A 25,024-nucleotide genomic window follows, 5' to 3' on the forward strand; every position below is an offset into this window, starting at 1 on the left:
CGCATTGCTTCACAATTGCTAAATATGTATACACATAATCTCCTCCTCCTCCTCCTCCTCCTCCTCCTTCTCCATCTCTTCCACTCTCTCTCACTGTGCATTGCTTCCTCTCCTCTCGCTCAGCCCATCTCCTCATCCCTTCTATCTGTGTTTATTTCCTCCCCCTTCCTCTCTGTCCTCTTAATGCTCAATCTGACCTTGACCCTTGTTTATTGTTGTTGCAATTTACAAAAGAAACTTTCATTGGGGTCATTCCATGGTAACTCACGTTACTAAGTGATGTTTTATAATATAAGTTCTGTACAATTAACAGAAGGAAATGTTTCCATTGAATATTTTTTATGCCTCAAAACATACTTTATACAGAATGCTCTATAAACCTATATCACAGTAATTGTTATATTTCTATATTTATAAAACCAAATCTTATAATTATTCTTAGTAACTCACGTTACATTTCCAGAAAATGGCTTTTGCATATGATAAAGAAAATACGAAAGTCTGCTCTGTTTTATGTGAACATTTCTTGTAAGTTTTACACACAATACCAGAAGATCTTATTAGTATTTTAACAAAGGTCCAAACATTTAATCCTTCATAAAATAAATATTAAATCCTTAATGAACACACAACTCACATTGCAACATACGGTAACTCATATTGTCACAGATCACAGTCAGACTTGAAAAAACCATGGGAATTTACAACACTTGCAGGGTTCACTTTTCTGACAATCTTGTCTTCAGTGTAGTACATCTCATCTTTAATTTCAGGCCACTTCTAAAACTTCCCATCTTTTATCATAACATCAACTTTAAAATCACCATTTTCAATTTTAGTAACATTACCAGGAAGATATGAATTGTCATATTTTGCCACCACTCAGTCATCTACCTGCATATTTAGTGATTTTTCTGTTCTGTTAGTGTTTTCCTCTGCAGCTTGTAAAGTGGGGTGTCCTACAACTTCATTATTATGGAGTTCCAAGTGATGAATTTTAGAAATGTTCAAGAAAGGCCTGCAGTTCTTGATTAAGGCCGAGAGATGTAGTTTTTGCTTCTTTGGCTAAAGTATTCTTCACCCATAAGAACTGCTGTCGCATTAGAAGAAGAATTCAACAATGCTTTTACAAAATCTGTTGCATTGTTCACAACACATTTCCTGCTTTTCACGTGAGACCAAACTTGGCACTTGACAGCTCCACCAATTCCATCCACTGGCCCCTTCCCATGAGAAGTTGCAAAGTACTTCCATGTAATTCTTTTGGCCTGACTCTGACTTAGAACTTTTATAGCCTCTGCAGTATATCTGTTTTTAAACTGGGAAGCAGGACCATCTGACCAGATTGTAACTTACCTAATATGTTTTGGTAGTTCTTCAAGAAGTTTATCAATACAGGGAATGACAGTGTTTTTTGTGTGATCCAGATTATCAGCTACCAACACGTAGGGGTGAGAAGTACCTGAATGAATGCCAAATCATGGCAGTAAAAATACTAATTTGATTCTGCTGCCAATGTGCACTTTGAATTTCGTCTTGACTTACACATGTAAAATTTTCAGAAAAATCGATTTGCATCATGGCAGTTAGCATTGCAGAAGGCATTGATTCCTTTGATTCCTTATCACTCTGATAGTTCTTTGATTGTTCTCTATTCAAGTAGCAGTGCTCTAAAAATTTAGGTCCCATGGTAAGAATATGATCAATAAGATTCTGTAATATACCTACTTCCTCTACTTTCAAAATTCTGCCAACACTCTCCTGCCACACATACCACTTCACGCCATACTCTTGTACGCCAGTACATAAACCAAGAAGTTTAGCTGCCAATAAATCTTTACATTTCATGCACTGTCTCCCAACCAACAGTCGGCTGTAGGCTCTGCACACGCAAAAAATTGTGGCCAGTTACTGGTGTACTTAAGTATTTCAGAGACTGCTATGAAGAGAGTTAATGGCACAGATGAAATTCTCGTGATATTTGCAGAGACACACGTTGTGAGGAAGTTTATTGGCAAGCATGACATGTTTGGGTCTTAATTCTGCGAATTTACTTTTACCATCACTTTGCCATTTTCTTCACAAAACATTGCATGCGTTTCTTTCAAAGGAAACATCAAGTGTTGTACTTGCAAATTACCCTTATCCTTCTCATCTTTTACAGTCACATCTTTGTGTCCAGGGTCCTGTCTGCTAATGTCATCCCTTTCATAGAATTTTCTTGCTGCACTTATTATTTCATCACTTATTTTTTGTTTAGAGATTTCTTCTACTTCTAAAGGTTCAACAAATGTATGATACAACCTTCTAATAATACATTTTTGTTTTGTGGATGATGCTGGAAGTACACGTTTCTCTTTCGATATGGATTTTCCCAATGAAGACCATTTTTTAATATGGTGGAGAGGCAGAACTACTTGGTGTAGCTGAAGATGATTCCTTTAGCCGCTTCCTGTACTTGGCAACTCTTTCTTTAACATTCTGTTTCCTGTCTGCAGCAATCCTTTCTTGTTCTCTTCTACTCAAACATTTTTCCTGTTCCTGCTTCTTTTTACTGAATTTTTTATAGTTTCCTTGTGTCTGATTTTATACTCTTCATATCTGCCTTCATCTTTCAATTTCTTCTTCTTCTTCTTCTTCTTCTCATCTTTACAGCTGCACTTAAAGGCATTCTGCAAAAATTGCAAATTGTTGTAAAGTAGAAGTAGCTAGTCCCTATTGGATTTTATGTGGCATATGGAGCTAAATATACATTAAATATGTTGAAATATATTGTTAGTTGTGTTGTATGTAATTCAGAACCAATCTGACTGCTCAAAATTATAATTAATCCTACAAAAATTATGGTAACTCATGTTACATAAATAAAGGTAACTCACGTTACGTGAATTAAATATCCTATACCAGGAGAAGGCTTCCAGGAGGAAATTTATTTGAGACACCAAATTATCAGGTACACTTATGGGAAGGACAGCATGGCATATAAGTTTCTACACTTTAATGTATTTTGTGAAAATCATAAAAAAATTGGCATTTGGTAACTCATATTACACTTTTGGGTTAGGTTATATAAATGTTCTTGTATTTATCATGCGTAAATTCTTTGCTTCTAAAAATATATCAAAAAGAAGAAGAAGTTATGCACTTTAAAGTGATATATAAACCATAAAGAATTATTACAAATTTCATTATTTTTTTTTTCTTTCTGTGACATTGATCATATCTTCTGCATGAATAAACTCAACAATATAATCTTCAAAACAATGGCTCCCACAAGTAAACAATAGGTTTTGGAGGGAAAAATCAATCTTGCCAACAAAATTCAACGCCCAATGTTTCCTCGTTTACGTGGAATGACCCATTGGGAGTTGAAGTTAGTTACAGTGAATGGGTAACTTACAGTGAATGGGTAACTCAGTCGGAGTCATTGGTATAAAGGTATGAGAGACACCTCTCCAGCTGGCGGATCTTTGAAGATAGTAACTTCAGTGAGAGTGTTTCACATAATTATAATTTGCTAGTGGCTAGTATTACAAAGTTTTGGATGATTCAGATTCCATAGTAGTATTCTGATCACAAGTTGATAAGCCATAAATATGAATTTCCTGTTCTCTTTTAAAACTGACCACAAGGAAGAAAACAAAAGCTGCACATTGTTGTATATGTTTTTTTGTCTGGAATGATACAGGGTGCTTGTCTAACTAGAAACAACAAAATATCTAAAAAATAGACATTGTATGAAAAAAAGTTCCACCACTGCATGGGGCCAGCTTTTTATTTTCAAAGGGGAACTCCCCTATTTTTATTGCAGATTCACATTCAACACAAAAAAAGGCGGCAAGGGTTAATCCAAAATAATTTTTTTTCATTCATGGTAGATAGCGCTGTAATTGGTACAAAAGATACTACATGGTAGATAGCGCTGTAATTGGTACAAAAGATACTACAATTGGAAGGAAGAACACACTGATATCAGTCCCCCTCTTAGAGAGATTTGAGGGCACTCAATGAAATCAATCAGCCTGATGATGTGGAGACTCAAAGAGAATCAACTCGAAGGGAGCAGAAAACTGTTACATTAAAAGTAGCTTATTTGCAAGACTTTTAAATGTGTTAAGTGAAAAAGTTTTACTATGCAGTCAAATTTGCAGAACTAAATTAAATCTTTAGCAAAGATCAAAAAGTTTCCATCTTTATAATTTTTAAAAATTAAGGATCCAGCAAGTGGTTTTGAACATTTTCATTTGTTCATTACCTACATTAGAAGGTACAATGCTATTAACGAAACATCGATTATACATTACATTTTAATCAAAAATGTAAAGTAATGTAGAATCAAATGAGTCAGTTCTTAAATGTAAAAACTGGAGAAACTTAATTTTGTTAATTACAGTGCCATCTACCACAAATGTAAAAAAAAGTTTTGGGCATAGCCCAGGTACTTTTTGGCGTAGAACCAGATATGCAATAAAAATGGGGAGTTCCTATTTGAGTTTAATATAGCAATTTCCTTTTCATGCCAAACAAATAGTGCAGCTCAAAGGAAAGGTAGTTTTCCTCTTGTATTGTTTGGCATTGTGGGTCAACCAGAATGCACATATGCTATTTGTTGTGAAAGGAAGACTATACCTAAGTTTATAACTTAGCTTGTTGGCCCATTCAGAACATGTCTGAGCCTTTTGCTGTCCTCAGATTCTTGAAGCACACCAGGGGGGGGGGGGGGGGGAGGGGGAGGATTTGCTCCTCTTTCAGCGGCAGATTGTGATAGATCAACAAAATCTTCCAACTGATTGGAAAAAGGAACACGTCATTCTCATTTTTTATGGAAACAAATATTTTCATCTATAGGAGTTAATGTAGGTTCTGTAAATGATCGTGTGAAACCGGTTTCCTTTCTCTGTGAGATTCAGAAGGCATTGGTGGTGGTGTGCAGGTTGAGATAGTATTCTTTAACTTCTAGGTTAGTTTCACAAAATCACATAGTGCACAAAAATTTGACCTTATGGATTCTTGGACCAGCTTTGTAATTGCTTTTCAGCTGTGGTGCTGCACATAATTATTAATGAGAGAATGTGTCGGATGTGAAAGTAGCTCTTGATGTACCCCAGGGGAGAGTTACCATTAATGTTTCTGCTATCTCTAAATGATGTAATGGAGAAAGTTTCAGGTCTGTAAGGTTATTCATGGATGGTACTATTCATAAAGAATAGGCCCACTGCTATAAAATTGTAACAGACTGCAGGGAGTTTGCAGAGGATTGGTACATAGACTGGTAATTTGTAACATATCATTTCAGATTTTGTAGGGACAAGTGTTTGGGAGAATAATTCCCCAATTTCTTTTGTAAATGTGACAGTAATTTTACATTCTAGTCTCTGAGAAGGTAGGCAGTAGTTTCAGCTTAACCATTAGCAATGCAAGGGCCATTATATGTTGGATTTTCTGTAAGAGAATTCCAGGTTCTATGAGCTAGCAGTGCTCATGTTTGTATGCAGCTGGGAACTGTTTGGCTCTGGGACTTAAGAGTTTTCAGGAGCTACGTGTACTACTCCCCAAGAAATTTAAAAGTGGGAAAAATACAATGGAAGTATTCGTGCCAGGATTTAAGTGTTTATCAGAGTAGCTCTTTTTCTCGAGAAAAGAAGTGATCAGTGGGAATGTTGGCATTGGGGTCAAAATCCAATTGTTCTGAAAGGCCTCAATGTTGAAACAATTTGGGATCTGCTTGCAGCTTGTCAGATATGTTGATCAAGCAGTCCACCTTGGTGTAGGCAGTATATTGGCCCTGTGGGGTGGAGGTGTAGTTTTCGAATGTTAGATGTTTTTGAAGTCAGAAGTTGACAATATTGTTTTTCAACTATTGAAGAATCACAAGAATTTACTAAGATTTTTATTTTTTTCTGGTTTTTACAAGCAGGTATTGTGACTCAGTGTGTGTTTGTGTGATAAGTCAATGGCAGCCTTAGATTAAATTGTAAAGTTATTATACAGGGCACATGAAAATGAATCATCTGATAAAAAATAAATAAAATAAAAATCCTAACTGTTATGTTATTTGAGACATGTGCCTCAACAACATACTGTTGGAAAGAGCAAACACTCAAGTTTACATTGTTCCCACTAGGTAGCAGCAGTGTGCACCCACTTCGGTTCTAGTAAAAATGGTATCAGGACAACTGAAGTGGTTTTTTGTTCTACGTTTTGCACAGTGCAAGTCAGTAATAACTGTTCAGCGTGACTTTCGTACTCGGTATGTAGTGGATACTCCTACAGCACAGGGCTTTAGACAATGGCATGAACAATTCTGAGAAACAGGTTGTTTGCGTAAAAGCAAATTGCCGGCCGTCCCAAGTGTCTGACATAGACGTCGAACACATCCGCCATAGTTTTGCAAGGAGTCAACAGAAATCCGTTCGCCGTGCAGCTCGACATGTCAATATGCCCCTGGTGTCCATCTGGCATGTGTTGCGTCGTCACTAACACGTGGAACCATACAAAATTCAACTACTGCAAGCTCTTTGTGAAGATGGCAAACAACAATGTGTGGAGGTCTGTAATTTTATTCGTTGGAAGATGGAGGGTGATAGTTTTTTTCCATGCTTAATGTTTAGTGATGAGGCAACATTCCACCTAAATGAAAAGGTGAAACATCGTAATATGAGAATATGGGGTTCGGAACAACCACATGAAGTTGTACAACATGGGAGAGACTCTCCAAAATGTAATGTGTTTTGTGCAGTTTCACAGGAAAAGGTATATGCTCCATTTTGCTTTGTCGAGAACATTGCTACAGGAAGCCCGTATCTCGATATGCTTGAGAACTTTCTTTTCCTACAGTTGGAGACTGATTCGAATGACTTCATTTACCAACAGGGTGGGGCACCGCCACACTGGCATGTGGAAGTGCAGATATTTTTAACACTTAGGCGCCGACGCCCGTAAAAACACGGGCGTGCGCGACCTGCTCGAAAGTCCGGCGCCCGTAATTTTACGGGCGCTTGTTCTCGTTCTTCCCCTTCTTTCCTTTGTGTGTTCTTACGGCTCCCGCTTGTCTGGGAGGCGCTGCATGGACTGTAGTTCGAGTATTGTTCACTAGATAGTGCGGGCATGCTGTGGAAGGGTGTGCTTCCCCCCCCCCCCCCCCCCCTTTTTTTTTTTTTTTTTTTTTGTGAGCAGTGATTTTTTTTCCCCGCGCGGTCTCAGTAGTGTCGACATGGTGAAGCGTGGCTTGACGGACGAAGAAATTGCTCGTGAGTTATATCGTGATTTAGAAGAAATTGATGTTGATTTGTCAGAGGAAGATATTGTAGATGACTCTGATGATGGTGTGGACTATGTTCAAGAAGAAGTTTCTGGCAGTTCAGGTAAAGAATTCTGACAACAAAACATCTATAATTTTTGTTCAGATTTTCACTGAAAAAACTCTCAGTACGTAATTATGATTTTATTTGCAAATACTACTCTTCTGATAGACTCAGAAGAGGAGAGCAGGTGTCAAAGCACTTCAGCAGCAAGTAATCCTGTCGATATTGTGCCTGAAGAACGAGTGAGACTAACGGCGAGGGGGAAGCCGAGACGTGCGCGCCGCACCGATTCTGAGGAAGGTTGGACGACTACTGATCGTGCACCAGATATCGATCTATTCTCAGGACAATTTGGAATATGCAGTGTTGTCAGTTTAGACCAGAACAGTGCACCTCTAGAATTTTTTTCATATTTCATGACAGACAGTATGATGAAACATATAAAGGAACAAACTAACCAGTATGCTCAACAATGCATCAGGAAATTATGAAGCACAAATTCCCTTTCACCCACTTGCTCATTATCAAAGTGGAAAGGAGTTACACTTATGGAAATAAGGAAGTTTCTGGCAAAGTGTGGCGAAAAGACACAAGCTACCAGTGTAGTGAATGTAAAGTAGTATTGTGCAAAATGTCGCGCTTCAAATTTTACCACACAAAAAGCAAAATTGCATCCTAAAATAGTTACAGGAGGTTGCTGTAGATAAGACATACTGTATCCGTCATAATTATCTTCCCAAGGGTAATTAAATTGTTGTATCTCTTAACGCTGTTGATGTAGGAGCCATGTCTATTTTAACCTTGTCTTCTATGTGGTGAAGGCAACTTTTATCAAGCCTATTCTAAAAATATAATGTTGACAGGCTTGATGAGGGATTACCAACAAAATTTTTGTCAACTACTCTGCAATGTGATACGTCACATATTTTGACTTGTGTGCAGAAATCCAAAGATGCATGTTACATGAGGTATGTTTAATAATTGTGTGCCCATTCAATTTTGGTGGCTTTGTGCAAACAAAGGGGTTATATGTGTGAGAACCAGGCATGATTTGTTAATATAACAGGAAAGAGAATTACATTATTGATATGTGACGCAGCCTTTACCTCCATTCTCCTCACTGTGAGTTGCCTTTTGGATCATAGATGTAGGTGCACTTGGGCATCTGAAGTCTGCCAAACCAGAAGTGTTAATACAACCACACTTGAATTTCCTTTATACAGTAATTGCTCCGCAGTCTTGGTACTATCTCCCAACATATTTCACCAAGTTTACTTAGCATAACAGAGGTACTCTTCACATTGCTACATGTTACTCATTTTAGGCACTTTCATGAAGCATTTGATATTAATGACTTGGTGTAGCTGTCAAGAAACATGTTATTCTAGTTTTGTTCAAACTGTGACAGATATGTGAATGATGCCCACTGAAATTTTCTGCCATTTCAGAGAAATTGACTGGGAGTACTGGTCTAATTTAGCACAATAATGAGATATCTGTGCTTGGTCATTTTAAACATAAAAGGAACTATTGTGTTATTTTCTGTCATTTCATGCCATATTGTGGTAGCCACAAGAATAGGACCCTGATAGTGGGATCGACTTTTTGAAATCATCTGTGTGATGACGTAGGTTAATTCACCATTCAAGAGTACAATAGAGCCCAGGTAATTGGGGGTGAGACTACCTCGAATTAAAAAAAAAAAAAAAAAAAAAAAAAAAAAACTTGGATTATGTGGAAATACCACTAAATCAATAGGTCAATCGTGAATAAATGTTGAATGAGCACAAGATAAATAAAAAACAGTGTAGTACGTACCTGTGTTTTATGTGCCTGTATGGGCACACATTTTCAAGTTGAAAAATGTGTTATATTTTAAAGAAATTGTCCATAGCCCTTTGTTTTAAAATAAGATTGCTGCTTTTAAAAAAATAAAACAAGGCATGCAATCTTCCAAGAAGCAGTTAGTGAAAGGTCGAGAAAGAAAGAAAGTAACCGCACTCCTCGAAACCTAATGATACCTGCCCATCTGTAATACAAATGCATTAGCAGTCTCGGGCAAGCGTTATTTTTGTGCATTATGAATTAAAACTCTGAAGTGAAGTGGGTCAGTTTTAACCTGTCTTGTACATGGAAAATTGAAGGTTCAAAATGTAACACATTAAAAAGTATATAAAACATATGTGGACAACACATGAAAACTGGGCTTTACTCTAGTTTTACATAAAAGTTTAATTTTCTTAAAACCAGCTCAAATTACATGGAACTTTGAAATACCGGATCTCTACTGAGAGGGGGGGAAAAATCAGAGCTTTGTGTGATGATGTACAGCTGCGAAAAGTAATATTATCAGTTGCACAGTGTAGTGGTTAAGGTTTTGGCTTCCCATGCAAAGGGTTGTTGGTCGAAACTCATCAGATGCTGTCTAAATTTTGATTTTTAAATCTTTATCAAAATGTCTTTGGTCATCATTTTCATCCAGTTAATTGGGTTAAATGTAATTCTTTTTATTTGTGTTGCTTTGTCATTTAATTTGATCACTGTATTTACTTTCTCATTTGCTCTCATTTTTGTTCCTAACATTTTTTTCCTACTTGATGTCTTTGTTCATGTAATTATTATTATTTTTATATATTAACTTTGATTTAATATCTACCATTTTATCATCCTCTTTTTTTTTTCTCATGTTTTTGCATTCGTGCTTTCCATTTCTCATTTTCCGTTTAAAGCTTCATCTGCATTACTTTGTCTGCAGTGCAGTAAGCATTTGTTTTCAGTGTTTGATGATTACCATAAAAATGTAAGCATTGTTAGGAAAATACATTTTCAACACATTGCGTGGTTAATATAAGTAGAGTATTTCATCTTTCATTATTTAACCGTCTGCCCCTGGTAGCTGAGTGGTCAGCGCGACAGTATGTCAGTCCCAAGGGCCCAGGTTTGATTCCTGGCTGGGTCGGAGATTTTCTACGCTCAGGGACTGGGTGTTGTGTTGTCCTAATCATTATCACTTCATCCCCATCGACGTACAAGTCGCTGAAGTGGCATCAAATCAAAAGACTTGCACATGGCGAACGATCTTTCCGACGGGAGGCCCTAGTCACACGACATTTACATTATTTAACTAATACATTTGCAGTTTCAAATGTTTAAATATTATTATAGATAAATAAGAAAGAATTATATTCAGTTGAGAAAATATTTTAAGTGGAAAAAGAATGATGATAAGAAAAAATTAGAGCATCTGAAGAAGTTAATACAGTGATTGAAATGATGTGACAAAGAAGAAGAAATAAAATAATTGCATTTAACCAAATTAACTGAATAAAAAATGACCAAAGTATTTTTGTTAAAGATTTAAAAATAAAATTTAAATAGCATCTGATGAGTTTTGAACTGACGGTCTTTTGCCTGGGAAGCCAAAACCTTAACCATTATGCTGTGCAACTGATCTGCTATACATCACTTCTTCACAGCTGTAGAACGTGATGCAAAATTCCAATTCTTCTTCTTCTTCTTCTTCTTCTTCTTCTTTTAATTACTTGCAAATGAGGGCCCTACAGGGTGAATGGCTACAGGGTGTGATACCTGAGACCTTAATCTACATCATTGTGTAGAAGATTTCGAGTTGATCCCACCGCTGGGAACCTCTCCTTGTTAGTGGTAAAGGTCAGACTACAAATCCAGAGGTTCTGCATTCGATCCGTGGTCAAACGTAGGATTTTTATCTGTCTGTTTATAACTTTTTCACATCTGACAATGTTTAGTGATGTGAAAAATGCCAAGTAATCTGTGGTAAGTCAGTTAAAAGGCCAGAGGAAGGCAGTGCCAAACCATCTCCAACAGGACAATGCCTAACAAAGCACTGTATTGTTCAAAACAATCTTCAGAATGATGACGGCTTTTCTTACTTGTAAGAAATTACTGAATACATGCTCTTGTACTACCTATGGAGATCTTCTAGTCCTTTCCTTCGTATCCTTTCCTGCTTAGTATCACTTATTTGGGTCTGCCCTACCCAGCCCTCGATCATTCTGATTCTGACATCTTTGACCACGCATCCAGCTTACATCCAAACATATGCAGTATCACCATTCTGAATTGTCATTAGACAATTTCTATGGAATCTGAACTGATCTTCCCCAAGGTCGGCTTCTACCAGTTTTTCCATTCGTCTGTAAAGAATTCGTGTTGGTATTTTGCAGCCGTGACTTATAGTTCGGTAATTTTCACACCTTTCAACACCTGCTTTCTTTGGGATTGGAATTATTTTATTCTTCTTGAAGTCTGAGGGTATTTCGCCTGTCTCGTACATCTTGCTCACCAGATGGTAGACTTTGTGTCATAGCTGACTCTGTCAAATTCTTTACAAGTATCATATCTCCCATTCCATCTTCACTTACGTCCTCTTCCATTTCCATAATATTGTCCACAGTACATCACCCTTGTATAGACCTTCTATATAGTCCTTCCATCTTTCTGCTTTCCCTTCTTTGCTTAGTACTGGTTTTCCATATGAGCTCTTGATATTCATACAAGTGGTTCTCTTTTTCTCCAAAGGTCTCTCTAATTTTCCTGTAAGTAGTTTCTATCTTACCCCCTAGCAATAAATGCCTCTACATCCTTACATTTGCCCTCTAGCCATCCTTTCTTAGCCGTTTTACATTTCCTGTTGTAGAGACGTTTGTATTCCTTTTTGCATGCTTCATTTACCACATTTTTATGTTTCCTCCTTTCATCAATTAAATTCAGTATCTCTTCTCTTACCCAATGATTTCTACTAGCCCTCGGCTTTTTATGTACTTGATCCTGTGCTGCCTTCACTATTTCATCTCTCAAAGCTACCCTGTCTTCTTCTACTGTATTTCTTTCCCTTATTCATGTTAGTCGTTCCCTAATGCTCTCTCTGAAACTCACTACAACCTCTGGTTCTCCCCCCAGGGGGTCCACAACTCTTTTGTGGATACGTGCGTAGCGAGCACGGGACCCCGAGCTAATGTGGCCTTCCTTCCTTTCCGGGCTGCATACCTTCCCATTCCGCATCCTTCCCCATCCCTATCTTCGCCCCTCCTCCCCTCACCTCTGGCTCTTTCCTTCCCTTTCTCCCCATCTGGGAGTATGGTTTGTGCCTACGTCCGGAGACGGACGCTCGTAAATGTACTGCATTCTTCGCCTTTCTTGCCTTTATGTCTTCTTCCTTCCTTTGTCCTTCCCTTTTTCCTTACCTCTTCTCTTTCCCTATTCTCCGCTGCGGCGTTTGAGACCTCTCTTCTTTCCTTTCCTTTTCTCTTTCTTCCTCCCTGTGCGTGTCTGAAGGCCGACCCACGCCCTTCGTGCGTAGCCGGTGACGGGGTAACGCGTAATTCCCCGCCCCGGGTAGACAGGTAGGACACGTACGTACCCCCTGGTAACGGCCAGGCCCAGGGAGGGGTGATTACCCGAGCTGATACCTTCCGAAAATGCCGATTGGTCCCTCCGTCCGTTTGTCGGGAGGTGTGACCTGAGGTATGAACAATCACCTAAGGCGGGAGTGCCCTCAGAGAGGGCCCCCACAAGGGAGGAGCGCGCCATCGGAGACGCCGGTAATCATGGGGGATTCTTCCGCAATGGTTTCCTCACCTTCCACTATGTCTGCTCACAAACGTAAGTATACTGAGTCTCAGCCACAGACGATTCTTCCATCGTTGCCACAGTTCCTTGTTGTTTCTCGGTCTGATGAAGGTCACGACTTCTCCACGGTCAACCCTTTCATTATTCAGAAAGGTGTCGACGCAATTGCAGGTCCTGTAAAGTCTTGTTCCAGATTACGGAATGGCACCCTGTTGTTAGAAACACACAGTGCCCTCCAGGCACAAAAATTGCTGCGTACTTCTCTGCTCCACACCTTTCCTGTCCGGGTGGAACCGCACCGAACCTTAAATTCCTCGCGTGGAGTCGTTTATACACGCTCCCTCGATGGTTTGTCTGACGAAAAAATTCAGCACTATCTGTCTGACCAGGGCGTAACGGCAGTTCATCGAGTAATGAAACGGGTTGACACGAACATCATTCCAACCCGCACTGTCTTCTTGACATTTGACACAGTTCAACTCCCATCGAAAATCAAAGCTGGCTATGAGATAATTTCCGTTCGCCCTTACGTCCCAAACCCTACGCGTTGCTATCGATGTCAGCGGTTCAATCACACCAGCCAGTCCTGTTCCAATCCAGCCAAATGTGTTACGTGTGGCAAGGATGCCCATGAGGGTGCTTGTCCACCTCCATCCCCTCGCTGCATCAACTGTATGGGTGACCACGCTGCTTCCTCTCGAGATTGCCCCGTTTTTAAGGACGAAAAGCTCATCCAGGAAATAAGAGTGAAGGAAAAGGTGTCGACCTTTGCTGCTCGAAAATTATTCGCCAGTCGCAAGCCCACCGTGCCTCAGACAGGAAAATATAGCACTGTCCTTGCTTCTCCTCGGCCAACAAAGGAGGCGGCCACGCAGACTTGCGACCTCACCTTTAGTGCCACGGTCGTCAGATCGGCCAGCGCAAAGATCGCTCGTTCAACCTCACCAATTTCGCCTGCCCACTCTATGGCTCACCCTTCGTCGGGTTCTGTTAAATCTCGAGCCCAAAAGTCGGACGCCAAGTCTTCGAAAAAAGAGCGTACTCGTGAAGAGTTTTTACGTACCGCAACTTCCCAACCATCGGTTCCTCCATCTAAACATCATTCTTCCAAGAAGGCTGCAAAGAAACCCAGTTCCTCTCCTTCTCCGCCAAGGCGTGTCCCATCTACAGCACCACCTGGCGGAAATCGCCCTCGGCCGTCTTCTGTGTCGCCGAGGCGCACTGCTGGTGGCCGGTCAACTGGCCAATCGCTGGTGGCAGGAGCTGCTCCTGACCAACCTATGGATCAGGATCTTCTGCCTTCGGCTGACTGCCATTCCATGCTGTCGGTCGCTAGCTCCGAGCGGTCTTTGACTTGACAGCAACTTTGGTCACAGTCCTCCATTTTCTGTTCACCCCATGTCCATTATCCACTGGAATATCCGCGGCATTCGAGCCAATAGGGATGAATTGTCGATCCTCTTAAGATCCTACTCGCCGGTCATCTTCTGTCTTCAGGAAACGAAGCTGCGTCCCCATGACCGCTTTGTTCTCCCTCATTTTCAGTCCGTCCGATATGATCTCCCCTCTGTTGAAGGCTCTCCAGCCCATGGAGGACTCATGATTCTTCTCCATGATACTCTCCATTATCACCTAATCCCCTTAAACACTTCCTTCCAAGCTGTCACCGTCCGTCTTTCCCTTTCCAGATACACGTTCTCTCTTTGTACTGTATACATTCCATCGTCCACACCAATGGCACGAGCTGATCTCCTTCATCTTCTTGGTCAGCTTCCACCCCCCTATTTGCTGGTTGGGGACTTCAATGCCCACCACCCGCTTTGGGGATCTCCACATCCTTGTCCACGTGGCTCCATATTGCTAGACGTCTTCCACCAAGCGGATCTAGTTTGCCTCAACACTGGGGTCCCCACATTTTTGTCTGCCTCCACGACAACCTTATCTCATTTGGACCTTGCGGTCGGTACTGTTCCGCTAGCTCGGCGCTTCGAATGGTTCGCCCTTGATGATACACACTCGAGTGACCACTTTCCATGTGTCCTCAGACTGCAGCCTCAACTGCCATATATGCGCCCGCGACGCTGGAAGTTTTCCCAAGCCGATTGGACACTTTTTTCGTCTCTCGCGACATTCGATGACCGTCGCTTTCCCAGTGTCGACGATGAGGTCACACATATTACCGACGTTATCCTTACAGCTGCGGAACGTTCAATACCACGCACCTCCGAATTGCCCCGGCGCCCCCCAGTTCCTTGGTGGAACGAGGCATGCCGTGATGCAATATGTGAGCGGCGACGTGCTCTTCGCATTTTCCGTCACCATTCTACTTTGGCCAACTGTATCCGCTATAAGCAGCTCCGTGCGCGATGCCGTCGCGTCATCGGCGATAGCAAGAAGGCAAGCTGGAAATTCTTTATTAGCTCATTTAACACCTTCACTCCCTCCTCGGAAGTTTGGAGTCGGCTTCGACGGTTCTCAGGCGCGCCTAGTTTCTCCCCGGTCTCTGGGCTCACTGTCGCGCATGATACCTTAGTGGACCCCGTCGCAATTTCTAACTCGTTGGGTCAGCACTTTGCTGAGATTTCGAGCTCTTCAAATTACCCGCTAGCGTTTCTCCCGAAGAAACGTTCAGCGGAAGTGCGACCTCTTGCTTTCTCCTCTCAAAATCTCGAAAGCTACAATACTGTTTTCTCCATGCGGGAACTCCAACATGCCCTCTCATCTTCTCGCTCCTCCGCCCCGGGACCGGATGGTATCCATGTCCAAATGTTGCTGCATTTATCAACCCCTAGTCTGCGTTACCTCCTTCGCCTTTATAATCGAATTTGGACCGACAGTACCTTTCCCAAACGGTGGCGGGAAGCTATTGTCGTTCCTGTTCCGAAACCTGGAAAGGACAAACATCTCCCCTCTAGCTATCGCCCCATTTCTCTCACGAGTAGTGTCTGTAAGGTTTTGGAGCGTATGGTGAATTACCGTTTAGCTTGGTGGCTGGAATCCCGCAGTCTTTTAACACCAGTCCAATGCGGATTCCGGAAGCATCGTTCTGCAGTTGACCATCTTGTTGCTCTCTCCACTTATATCATGAACAATTTTCTCCGGAAACGCCAAACGGTAGCAATATTTTTCGATCTGGAGAGAGCATACGATACCTGTTGGAGGACAGGCATCCTCCGCACACTGTTCTCTTGGGGCTTTCGAGGCCGGCTGCCCCTTTTTCTTCGCGAATTTATGGCAGAGCGCACTTTTAGGGTGCGGGTGAACACTACTCTCTCCCGTACTTTCTCCCAAGAAAACGGGGTACCCCAGGGATCCGTGCTGAGTGTTGTACTGTTTGCCATCGCCATAAATCCAATTATGGATTGTCTCCTTCCTGATGGCTCGGGCTCCCTCTTTGTGGACGGTTTTGCGATCTACTGCAGCTCTCAACGGACCAGCCTTCTTGAACGACGTCTTCAAGGATGTCTCGATCGCCTCCAATCGTGGAGCATCGAAACCGGCTTCCGTTTCTCACCCAGTAAGACCGTTTGTGTCAATTTTTGGCGACATAAGGAGTTTCTTCCGCCCTCCTTACATCTAGGTCCTGTCAACCTTCCGTTTTCAGACGTCGCTAAATTCTTGGGTCTTATGTTTGACAGAAAACTGTGCTGGTCCTCCCACGTCTTCTATCTTTCGGCTCGCTGTCTGCGATCGCTTAACACCCTCCGTGTCCTGAATGGTACCTCCTGGGGAGCGGACCGAGTGGTCCTTCTCCGCCTCTATCGCGCCTTAGTGCGCTCAAAATTGGATTACGGAAGCATAGTCTACTCCTCTGCTCGGCCGTCTATTCTTCGGCGTCTCGACTCTATCCACCACCGTGGATTACGTTTAGTGTCTGGAGCTTTTTACACTAGCCCTGTGGAAAGCCTTTATGCTGAGACTGCTGAACCTCCGCTGTCCAATCGGCGAGCAGTCCTCCTGAGTCGTTATGCTAGCCATCTGTCTTCCATGCCTGCTAATCCAGCCCATGATCTTTTTTTCGACGCCTCCTTTGATGCAGGGTATGCAGGCCGCTCCTCCTCCCTACTACCCCCGGGAGTCTGCTTCCGTCAATTGCTCCATTCTCTTTCCTGCCGCTTTCCGAAAACCTTCTTGACAACTTGGGGTACAGCACCGCCTTGGCTCCGTCCCCGGATCTGCCTGATCCGTGACCTTTGTCAATTCCCCAAGGATGGTACCCCTACACTTGTTTATCGTCGGGCATTTGCTGCTCTATGTGCACAAATGACGGACGCCACATTTATTTACACCGACGGCTCGAAAACATCGTTAGGTGTAGGGAGTGCCTATATTGTTGGCGACACCCCAAATTGCTTTCGACTTCCCGACCAGTGTTCGGTTTATACTGCGGAGCTTTACGCTGTTCTCCAGGCTGTCCACTACATCCGCCGCCATCAGCGGATACAGTACGTTATCTGCTCCGATTCTCTCAGCTCTCTCCTCAGTCTCCAAGCTCTTTACCCTGTGCACCCTCTGGTCCACCGGATTCAGGACTGTCTGCGCTTGCTCCACCTGGGGGGCGTCTCGGTGGCGTTCCTCTGGCTCCCGGGACACGCTGGTATCTGTGGGAATGAGGCGGCCGATATGGCGGCCAAGGCTGCAGTCTCTCTTCCTCGGCCAGCTATTCAGTCGCTTCCCTTCACCGATCTACGGAGCGGTTTATGTTGCCAAGTTGCTCATTTATGGCATGCGCATTGGTCAACACTTCCCCGTAATAAATTGCGGGAAGTGAAAGCCCTTCCTTGCACTTGGACCTCTTCCCCCCGAACGCGTCGTCGGGAGGAGGTAATTTTAGCTAGACTCCGGATAGGGCACTGTCTTTTTAGCCATAGACATCTTTTAAGCGGTGATCCTCCTCCACTCTGTCCCCACTGCTCTCAGCCGTGGACGGTCAGACACCTTTTAATTGAATGCCCCTATTTTAATCCGTTACGCTCCCGTCTACAGCTATCGCCTGATCTATCGTCGATTTTAGCAGATGACACGCGCTCAGCCGACCGCGTTCTCCAGTTTATTAGTGACAGTGAAATGACGTCAGTCATTTGAAGTTTTTTTTTTTTTGGGGACAACCACCCCCTGTCTGTAGTGGATTTTTAAGCATTCTTTCTACTTTTAGTTTCTCCAATTTTATGAGTTTGTTCCCATTGCTGCTGGTTTTCAATTTCGGTTTTTTTCTGTCTTAAGTCACGGGCTGGGCGCTAATGACCATAGAAGTTTTGCGCCCTAAAACCACAAAAAAAAAAAAAAAAAAAAAAAAAAAAAAAAAAAAAAAAACTCTGGTTCTGTTCTATTCATGGTACGCTCATGGAAATGGTCACACGGGAAAATCCCCTCTTCATCGCTACCTCAGAGATGCTGCATCCCATCACTCATGCGCCAGCTGCAACACCACATTCAAACTCAATTAAATCATGATAACCTGCCATTTTGGCAGCAATAACTGATCTAACAGCTGTGCCAGACGTATGGTGTTGTTTATAGGTGTTGTTGACCACAGTGCCGTTTTCTGCCTGTTTACTTCTATCTGTATTTGAATATGAATGCCTGTATCAGTCTGGTGCTTCAGTTAAGGGGGGGGGGGGAGAGGCACTGTAACGTAATTCCCCTGCTCGGCGACTCCTCTTAACAGTAATTAAGAATTAGACACACTTTGAAATGAAAAGAAAAGAAAAGAAAACAAAACAATAGAAATGACCAGTTGGAAAAGTAATTTGAGGAATCCTATATAAGAATGCGCGATTCAATGCTACTAGTACCCTCGACACTGATAGTAACATAAATCATAAAAGTAGTTACACCCTAAATTTTAACCCATAAGCACACATCTGGTGTGAAATTTATCCCACTGTAGCATTGTTAGAAAAATAGATATCTGTAACCTTCCACATACCTTTCAGCCAACAGTCCCTCCTTGAAACAGTACGGGAGTTCTCCAGTTCCACACACTGTCTTTTTGATTATAGATGTGTCTTCTAGTGCCTGGGCAAAAAGTACCCCGGGCATACGATAATGTAGTCACTGTATCAGTTACAATTCTGATTAAATATAAAAGACAAACTCTCCTGAATACGTTGTTTTTGTGAGATTTTATTTTTGTCATTATGAAAAGTGAGTGCTTACGTCTTAAGTCATTAAATACATCTTATACTCTAATGTTGTGATGTACACATGTACGTTGCAATTTCCTTAATAGTTTCGTGACTTTTTTTTTCCTGACTTGTGTAAAAAAATGCCCGACACGTGTAGTAACATCGTAAAAATTCATAGGTGCACCTACTTGTTAACGGAGAATAGGCTGATTAGTACATGTCATCTGAAAATCTGTAACCATCCCAAATTCAAGAAAATTTTAATGTGCAGAGGAAAACAGTAAAAAGTTGAGAAACAAATGTTATTTCACAGTACTTGAAGGAAAGTTGTACCATATCATGTCAGTAAAGGGATTTACTGCAGAAAGATGGTAGCTTTGTCCTGGAAGTAGCCCCATCCGGGGTTGTTTGGTAAATCATGTACTGTCTTGTTTTTGGGGGAAGGATGAGGAAGCTCTTCCATTCTGTCAAAGCAAGATGTAGCACCAGTTGTTAGTTCTCGTGTTACTCAAGAAATGGAATGTTGTGTCAGAGTAGTTTGTTGCAAAAAAGAAGTAGCTTATGTGATTATCTCTTTGTTGCATCAAATGACTGTTATTTGTTTGCAGGAACATTATGCAGCAGAATTATGAACATCGGAGTTGTTTTCCAGTTGTGTCTTTCGTTTTGGTTTTCATAAATGTAATTGCATATAAAACTTCCTGGCAGTTTAAAACTGTGTGCCAGACCAAGACTAACTCGGGGCCCTTGCCTTTATCAGACAAGTGCTCTACCAACTGAGTCACCCAAGCACGACTCACTATCTGTCGTCACAGCCGTACTTCGGCAGTACCTTGTCTCCTACCTTCCAATGTTCACAGAGACTCTTTTGTGAACCTTGCAAGACTAGTGCCTCTGGAAGAAAGTTTGGAAGGTAGGAGATGAGGTTCTGGTGGAAGGAGGGCTGTGAGGATGGATCGTGAGTCTTGCTGGGGTAGCTCAGTTCGTAGAGCACTTTCCCGTGAAAGGCAAAGGTTCCGAATTTGAGTCTCGGTGTGGCACACAGTTTTAATTTGCCAGGGAGTTTCATATCAGTGCACACTCCGCTGCAGATTGAAAATTTCATTCTGGATAATTGCATATATTTCTGAAACAGTAGTGAGCGATTTGGAAGAGGAAACACCATTTTTTCTGAGTCTAGCGATTCATATGAGCCTGCTAATGGGGAAGAAATCACTTTCAGCGAAGGCTTTATAAACATAAATAACTTTTCCTATTTGGATGATATTGAAAAGGTTTGAAATCTAGTGCTGAGAAAGATAAGGAAATGATGGCTGGTTTGTGGCAAGACATGCAAAACCGTAAGTGTGAAAGATAAATTTTGACATGTTACTAACAGTTATTGTATGTGTAAATACCAATGTTTTGGTACATTCACTGAATGTTAAAAAATGTGCATACTAATTGAAGTAAACTGGAGAGATGATAAGAATGAGTTTGTAAGAAAGCATTTTAATCAATTCATGACACGCAATATTAAGGTTGCAGGTAGTATTTATGAAATCTGTTTCTTAGTAGATAGACCGTCTCATCTGCTTTGTAGCAAAAGGAGAGAGCTGCAGCCATGAGACATATACCACAAGATGTGTAAGGTACATTTATTAATTAAAATACCCTCTAAGTAAGAAGCATTAAGGAACTTATAAGCTTATATACACTCCTGGAAATTGAAATAAGAACACCGTGAATTCATTGTCCCAGGAAGGGGAAACTTTATTGACACATTCCTGGGGTCAGATACATCACATGATCACACTGACAGAACCACAGGCACATAGACACAGGCAACAGAGCATGCACAATGTCGGCACTAGTACAGTGTATATCCACCTTTCGCAGCAATGCAGGCTGCTATTCTCCCATGGAGACGATCGTAGAGATGCTGGATGTAGTCCTGTGGAACGGCTTGCCATGCCATTTCCACCTGGCGCCTCAGTTGGACCAGCGTTCGTGCTGGACGTGCAGACCGCGTGAGACGACGCTTCATCCAGTCCCAAACATGCTCAATGGGGGACAGATCCGGAAATCTTGCTGGCCAGGGTAGTTGACTTACACCTTCTAGAGCACGTTGGGTGGCACGGGATACATGCGGACGTGCATTGTCCTGTTGGAATAGCAAGTTCCCTTGCCGGTCTAGGAATGGTAGAACGATGGGTTCGATGACGGTTTGGATGTACCGTGCACTATTCAGTGTCCCCTCGACGATCACCAGTGGTGTACGGCCAGTGTAGGAGATCGCTCCCCACACCATGATGCTGGGTGTTGGCCCTGTGTGCCTCGGTCGTATGCAGTCCTGATTGTGGCGCTCACCTGCACGGCGCCAAACACGCATACGACCATCATTGGCACCAAGGCAGAAGCGACTCTCATCGCTGAAGACGACACGTCTCCATTCGTCCCTCCATTCACGCCTGTCGCGACACCAGTGGAGGCGGGCTGCACGATGTTGGGGCGTGAGCGGAAGACGGCCTAACGGTGTGCGGGACCGTAGCCCAGCTTCATGGAGACGGTTGCGAATGGTCCTCGCCGATACCCCAGGAGCAACAGTGTCCCTAATTTGCTGGGAAGTGGCGGTGCGGTCCCCTACGGCACTGCGTAGGATCCTACGGTCTTGGCGTGCATCCGTGCGTCGCTGCGGTCCGGTCCCAGGTCGACGGGCACGTGCACCTTCCGCCGACCACTGGCGACAACATCGATGTACTGTGGAGACCTCACGCCCCACGTGTTGAGCAATTCGGCGGTACGTCCACCCAGCCTCCCGCATGCCCACTATACGCCCTCGCTCAAAGTCCGTCAACTGCACATACGGTTCACGTCCACGCTGTCGCGGCATGCTACCAGTGTTAAAGACTGCGATGGAGCTCCGTATGCCATGGCAAACTGGCTGACACTGATGGCGGCGGTGCACAAATGCTGCGCAGCTAGCGCCATTCGACGGCCAACACCGCAGTTCCTGGTGTGTCCGCTGTGCCGTGCGTGTGATCATTGCTTGTACAGCCCTCTCGCAGTGTCCGGAGCAAGTATGGTGGGTCTGACACAACGGTGTCAATGTGTTCTTTTTTCCATTTCCAGGAGTGTGTGTGTATATATATATATATATATATATATATATATATATATATATATATATATATATATATATAAAGAAAGATGATGAGACTTACCAAACAAAAGCGCTGGCAGGTCGATAGACACACAAACATACACACAAAAATCTAGCTTTCGCAACCAACGGTTGCCTCGTCAGGAAAGAGGGAAGGAGAAGGAAAGACAAAAGGATATGGATTTTAAGGGAGAGGGTAAGGAGTCATTCCAATCCCGGGAGCGGAAAGACTTACCTTAGGGGGAAAAAAGGCCGTTTCCAGTTCACAAACAGTTCCTTTCAGCTATTAAACAACCTTTTCGGCCAGTTTTAATATCTTTTGCTTTATTTCCATTTCCGTTTTTCTCACATCATCGATCATTTTTAGCCGCTTCCCACAGGTTTTTAACGTCATTATTTCTTCATCAGACAATTGTTAGCTTCATTTCCATAATCTGCCACCACCAAACCACCCTTTTACTACATCCTCACGTAGTTTTTTCGAAATTTTCCCGTATTTCTCCACCCTTTAACGTGTTTTGGCGGCAACACAACCACCTAACCTTTATGCACATCATTATCTACCTACACAAGTTCACCATAGGATCAACATAGCCCAGCTCTAACCAACCCTTTTTCGCCTTTTTTCACACCAGATCTCCATTTGATTTCTAGTTTTACCTTTATCTCTCCCCATATATTTTTATATTTATTTTCATTTTCATTTCAGCCTCGTGTTCCACTTTCCACCTTCTAGTACCATGTCACCCTCACAACACCTCCACAACGACCCCATTAAGTTTTATTTACATTCCCTCCGCAAACATGCCTTCGCCCTAGCCAGATTACACTCCCATATTTTATTTTCTCAGGCTTGTCTGACATTTGGCATCACCCCCAAAGGCCTCACTCTTAAAGTTCCCATCTCTGGCTGCAACCCTTCTTTCCATCAGTCCCTATACCAGTTCCAAACCGAACAATCCATTGCCCTCACCCACCTAATCCTTCACCTACACATCCACTCAGCCAATCAACACACCCATCAACTCCTGTCCCTAATAAAAGTCCTCAATCTTTCCTCTCCCACATCCACACCGGTTGTTCAGAGCATCCTCCTACAGGCCAACCGCAAATTAGAACAGCATGCCACCCTCCACCTTAAAAAACTATCCAATCTCCTGGTTTCCCACCTCCGGAAAGGCAACTCACTCACCCTTCACAACCATTCCAGCAAACCTCAACCTCCTCTCATTGCACACAAACCTAGTCTCTCCCATCTACTCAATCTCCCACTTCCAGCACCACTCCCTCCAAAACCTCAAAATTCCAATCAACACAATCTGGAACCACAACACCCCAACTCAGTAGTTAACCTCTCCTCCAAACCTCTCTCCCAATCCGAAACCTCTGTCCTATCCAAAGGCATCACCTTCAGCCCCACTCCCAGATTTAACCAAACAGCCCTTGTCAAAGATTTACTGTCCTACACCCGTACTCTCATCTGTCCTTTTTTCCCCCTAAGGTAAGTCTTTCCGCTCCCGGGATTTGAATGACTCCTTACCCTCTCCCTTAAAACCCATATCCTTTTGTCTTTCCTTCTCCTTCCCTCTTTCCTGACGAGGCAACCGTTGGTTGCGAAAGCTAGATTTTTGTGTGTATGTTTGTGTGTCTATCGACCTGCCAGCGCTTTTGTTTGGTAAGTCTCATCATCTTTCTTTTTAAATATATTTTTCCCACGTGGAATGTTTCCCTCTATTTTATATATATATATATATATATATATATATATATATATATATATATATATATATGATATGAAAAGAAAGATGATGAGACTTACCAAACAAAAGCGCTGGCAGGTCGATAGACACACAAACAAACACAAACATACACACAAAATCTAGCTTTCGCAACCAACGGTTTTTTTAAAGGCTTGCTTTCTTGCTGTACATCTTAATTTGAGATTGAGCAAATCAGCTATACATTTGTCTACACTGAAATTTAAAACACATTTGGGACATGTCTTCTGTTTCGTTGAAATTGTGCCGTGTTTCATTGATTATGCGTTAGATGTAGAGTGTGTACAAAAAACTTGGCCCCCTACCTGTGCAAATGGAATGGCAGTGGATAGCTGTAGAGGTGGAGGTCCACTTGTGAACGGACACTGAATGTAGGGAAAAGGCTGTTTGACAGCTGAGGTCTTCAAACAAATGTCTGTCTATCTTGCAGAACTTCAAGGTGCCGGTAGGAAGTCTTGAGCAGTCATATTAACTAATGATTGTAGACTTATAGTTTGATGAATAGAGACTTTCAAAATCAGTAGTCTGTCTCAATTGGTGTGTGTGTGTGTGTGTGTGTGTGTGTGTGTGTGTGAGAGAGAGAGAGAGAGAGAGAGAGAGAGAGAGAGAAGGGGCAGACATGCCCACTTCTCAGAACAAGAATGTTTTCTGTACATGATTGAAGTTACTTTGCACATGCTCTACTTCAAAATCTGTGTTCCCTGTGATATTAAATGTATAATAATGTTTTTCAGATGGTGAAGGGAGTGAGGCGACTCTGCCTTTAAGTTCAATTCTGTAATGATGGAGACTTGAAAGAATGAAATATATTTATAATATTGAAAACTAAATGTGTTTTTTTTTTTTCAGCATTGAAAAGACAATGGAAAAAATAAATGATGCTTGCAAATTTACTTCTCGGCTCTTGGAGCATGGAAATATTGTAGAAATTCTGTCGCTAAAGAAGCTTGTTGGAGCTCAGTTGCTTTATTTAATCAATAACACGCCAAAACCAGATGTAACCACCACAATTGAGTTCAACACAGATATTAATAAATTTGAAGATGCTATCAAGGTGAGTTG

The 25,024-nt window shown here is 42.3% G+C and overlaps 1 protein-coding gene across 1 annotated transcript in view; it reads left to right on the forward strand.

The window, feature by feature from the left end:
• Positions 1-25,024, forward strand: part of LOC126094486 (B-box type zinc finger protein ncl-1-like) — a 161,050-nt gene that overhangs the window by 61,194 nt on the left and 74,832 nt on the right. The window contains exon 7 of the mRNA XM_049908883.1: positions 24,812-25,016. Within this exon, the coding sequence (XP_049764840.1) occupies positions 24,812-25,016 (205 nt within the window). The remainder of the gene's footprint in view (positions 1-24,811; positions 25,017-25,024) is intronic.

Source organism: Schistocerca cancellata, chromosome 8 (genome assembly GCF_023864275.1).
Source record: "Schistocerca cancellata isolate TAMUIC-IGC-003103 chromosome 8, iqSchCanc2.1, whole genome shotgun sequence".
NCBI classification, from domain to species: domain Eukaryota; kingdom Metazoa; phylum Arthropoda; class Insecta; order Orthoptera; family Acrididae; genus Schistocerca; species Schistocerca cancellata.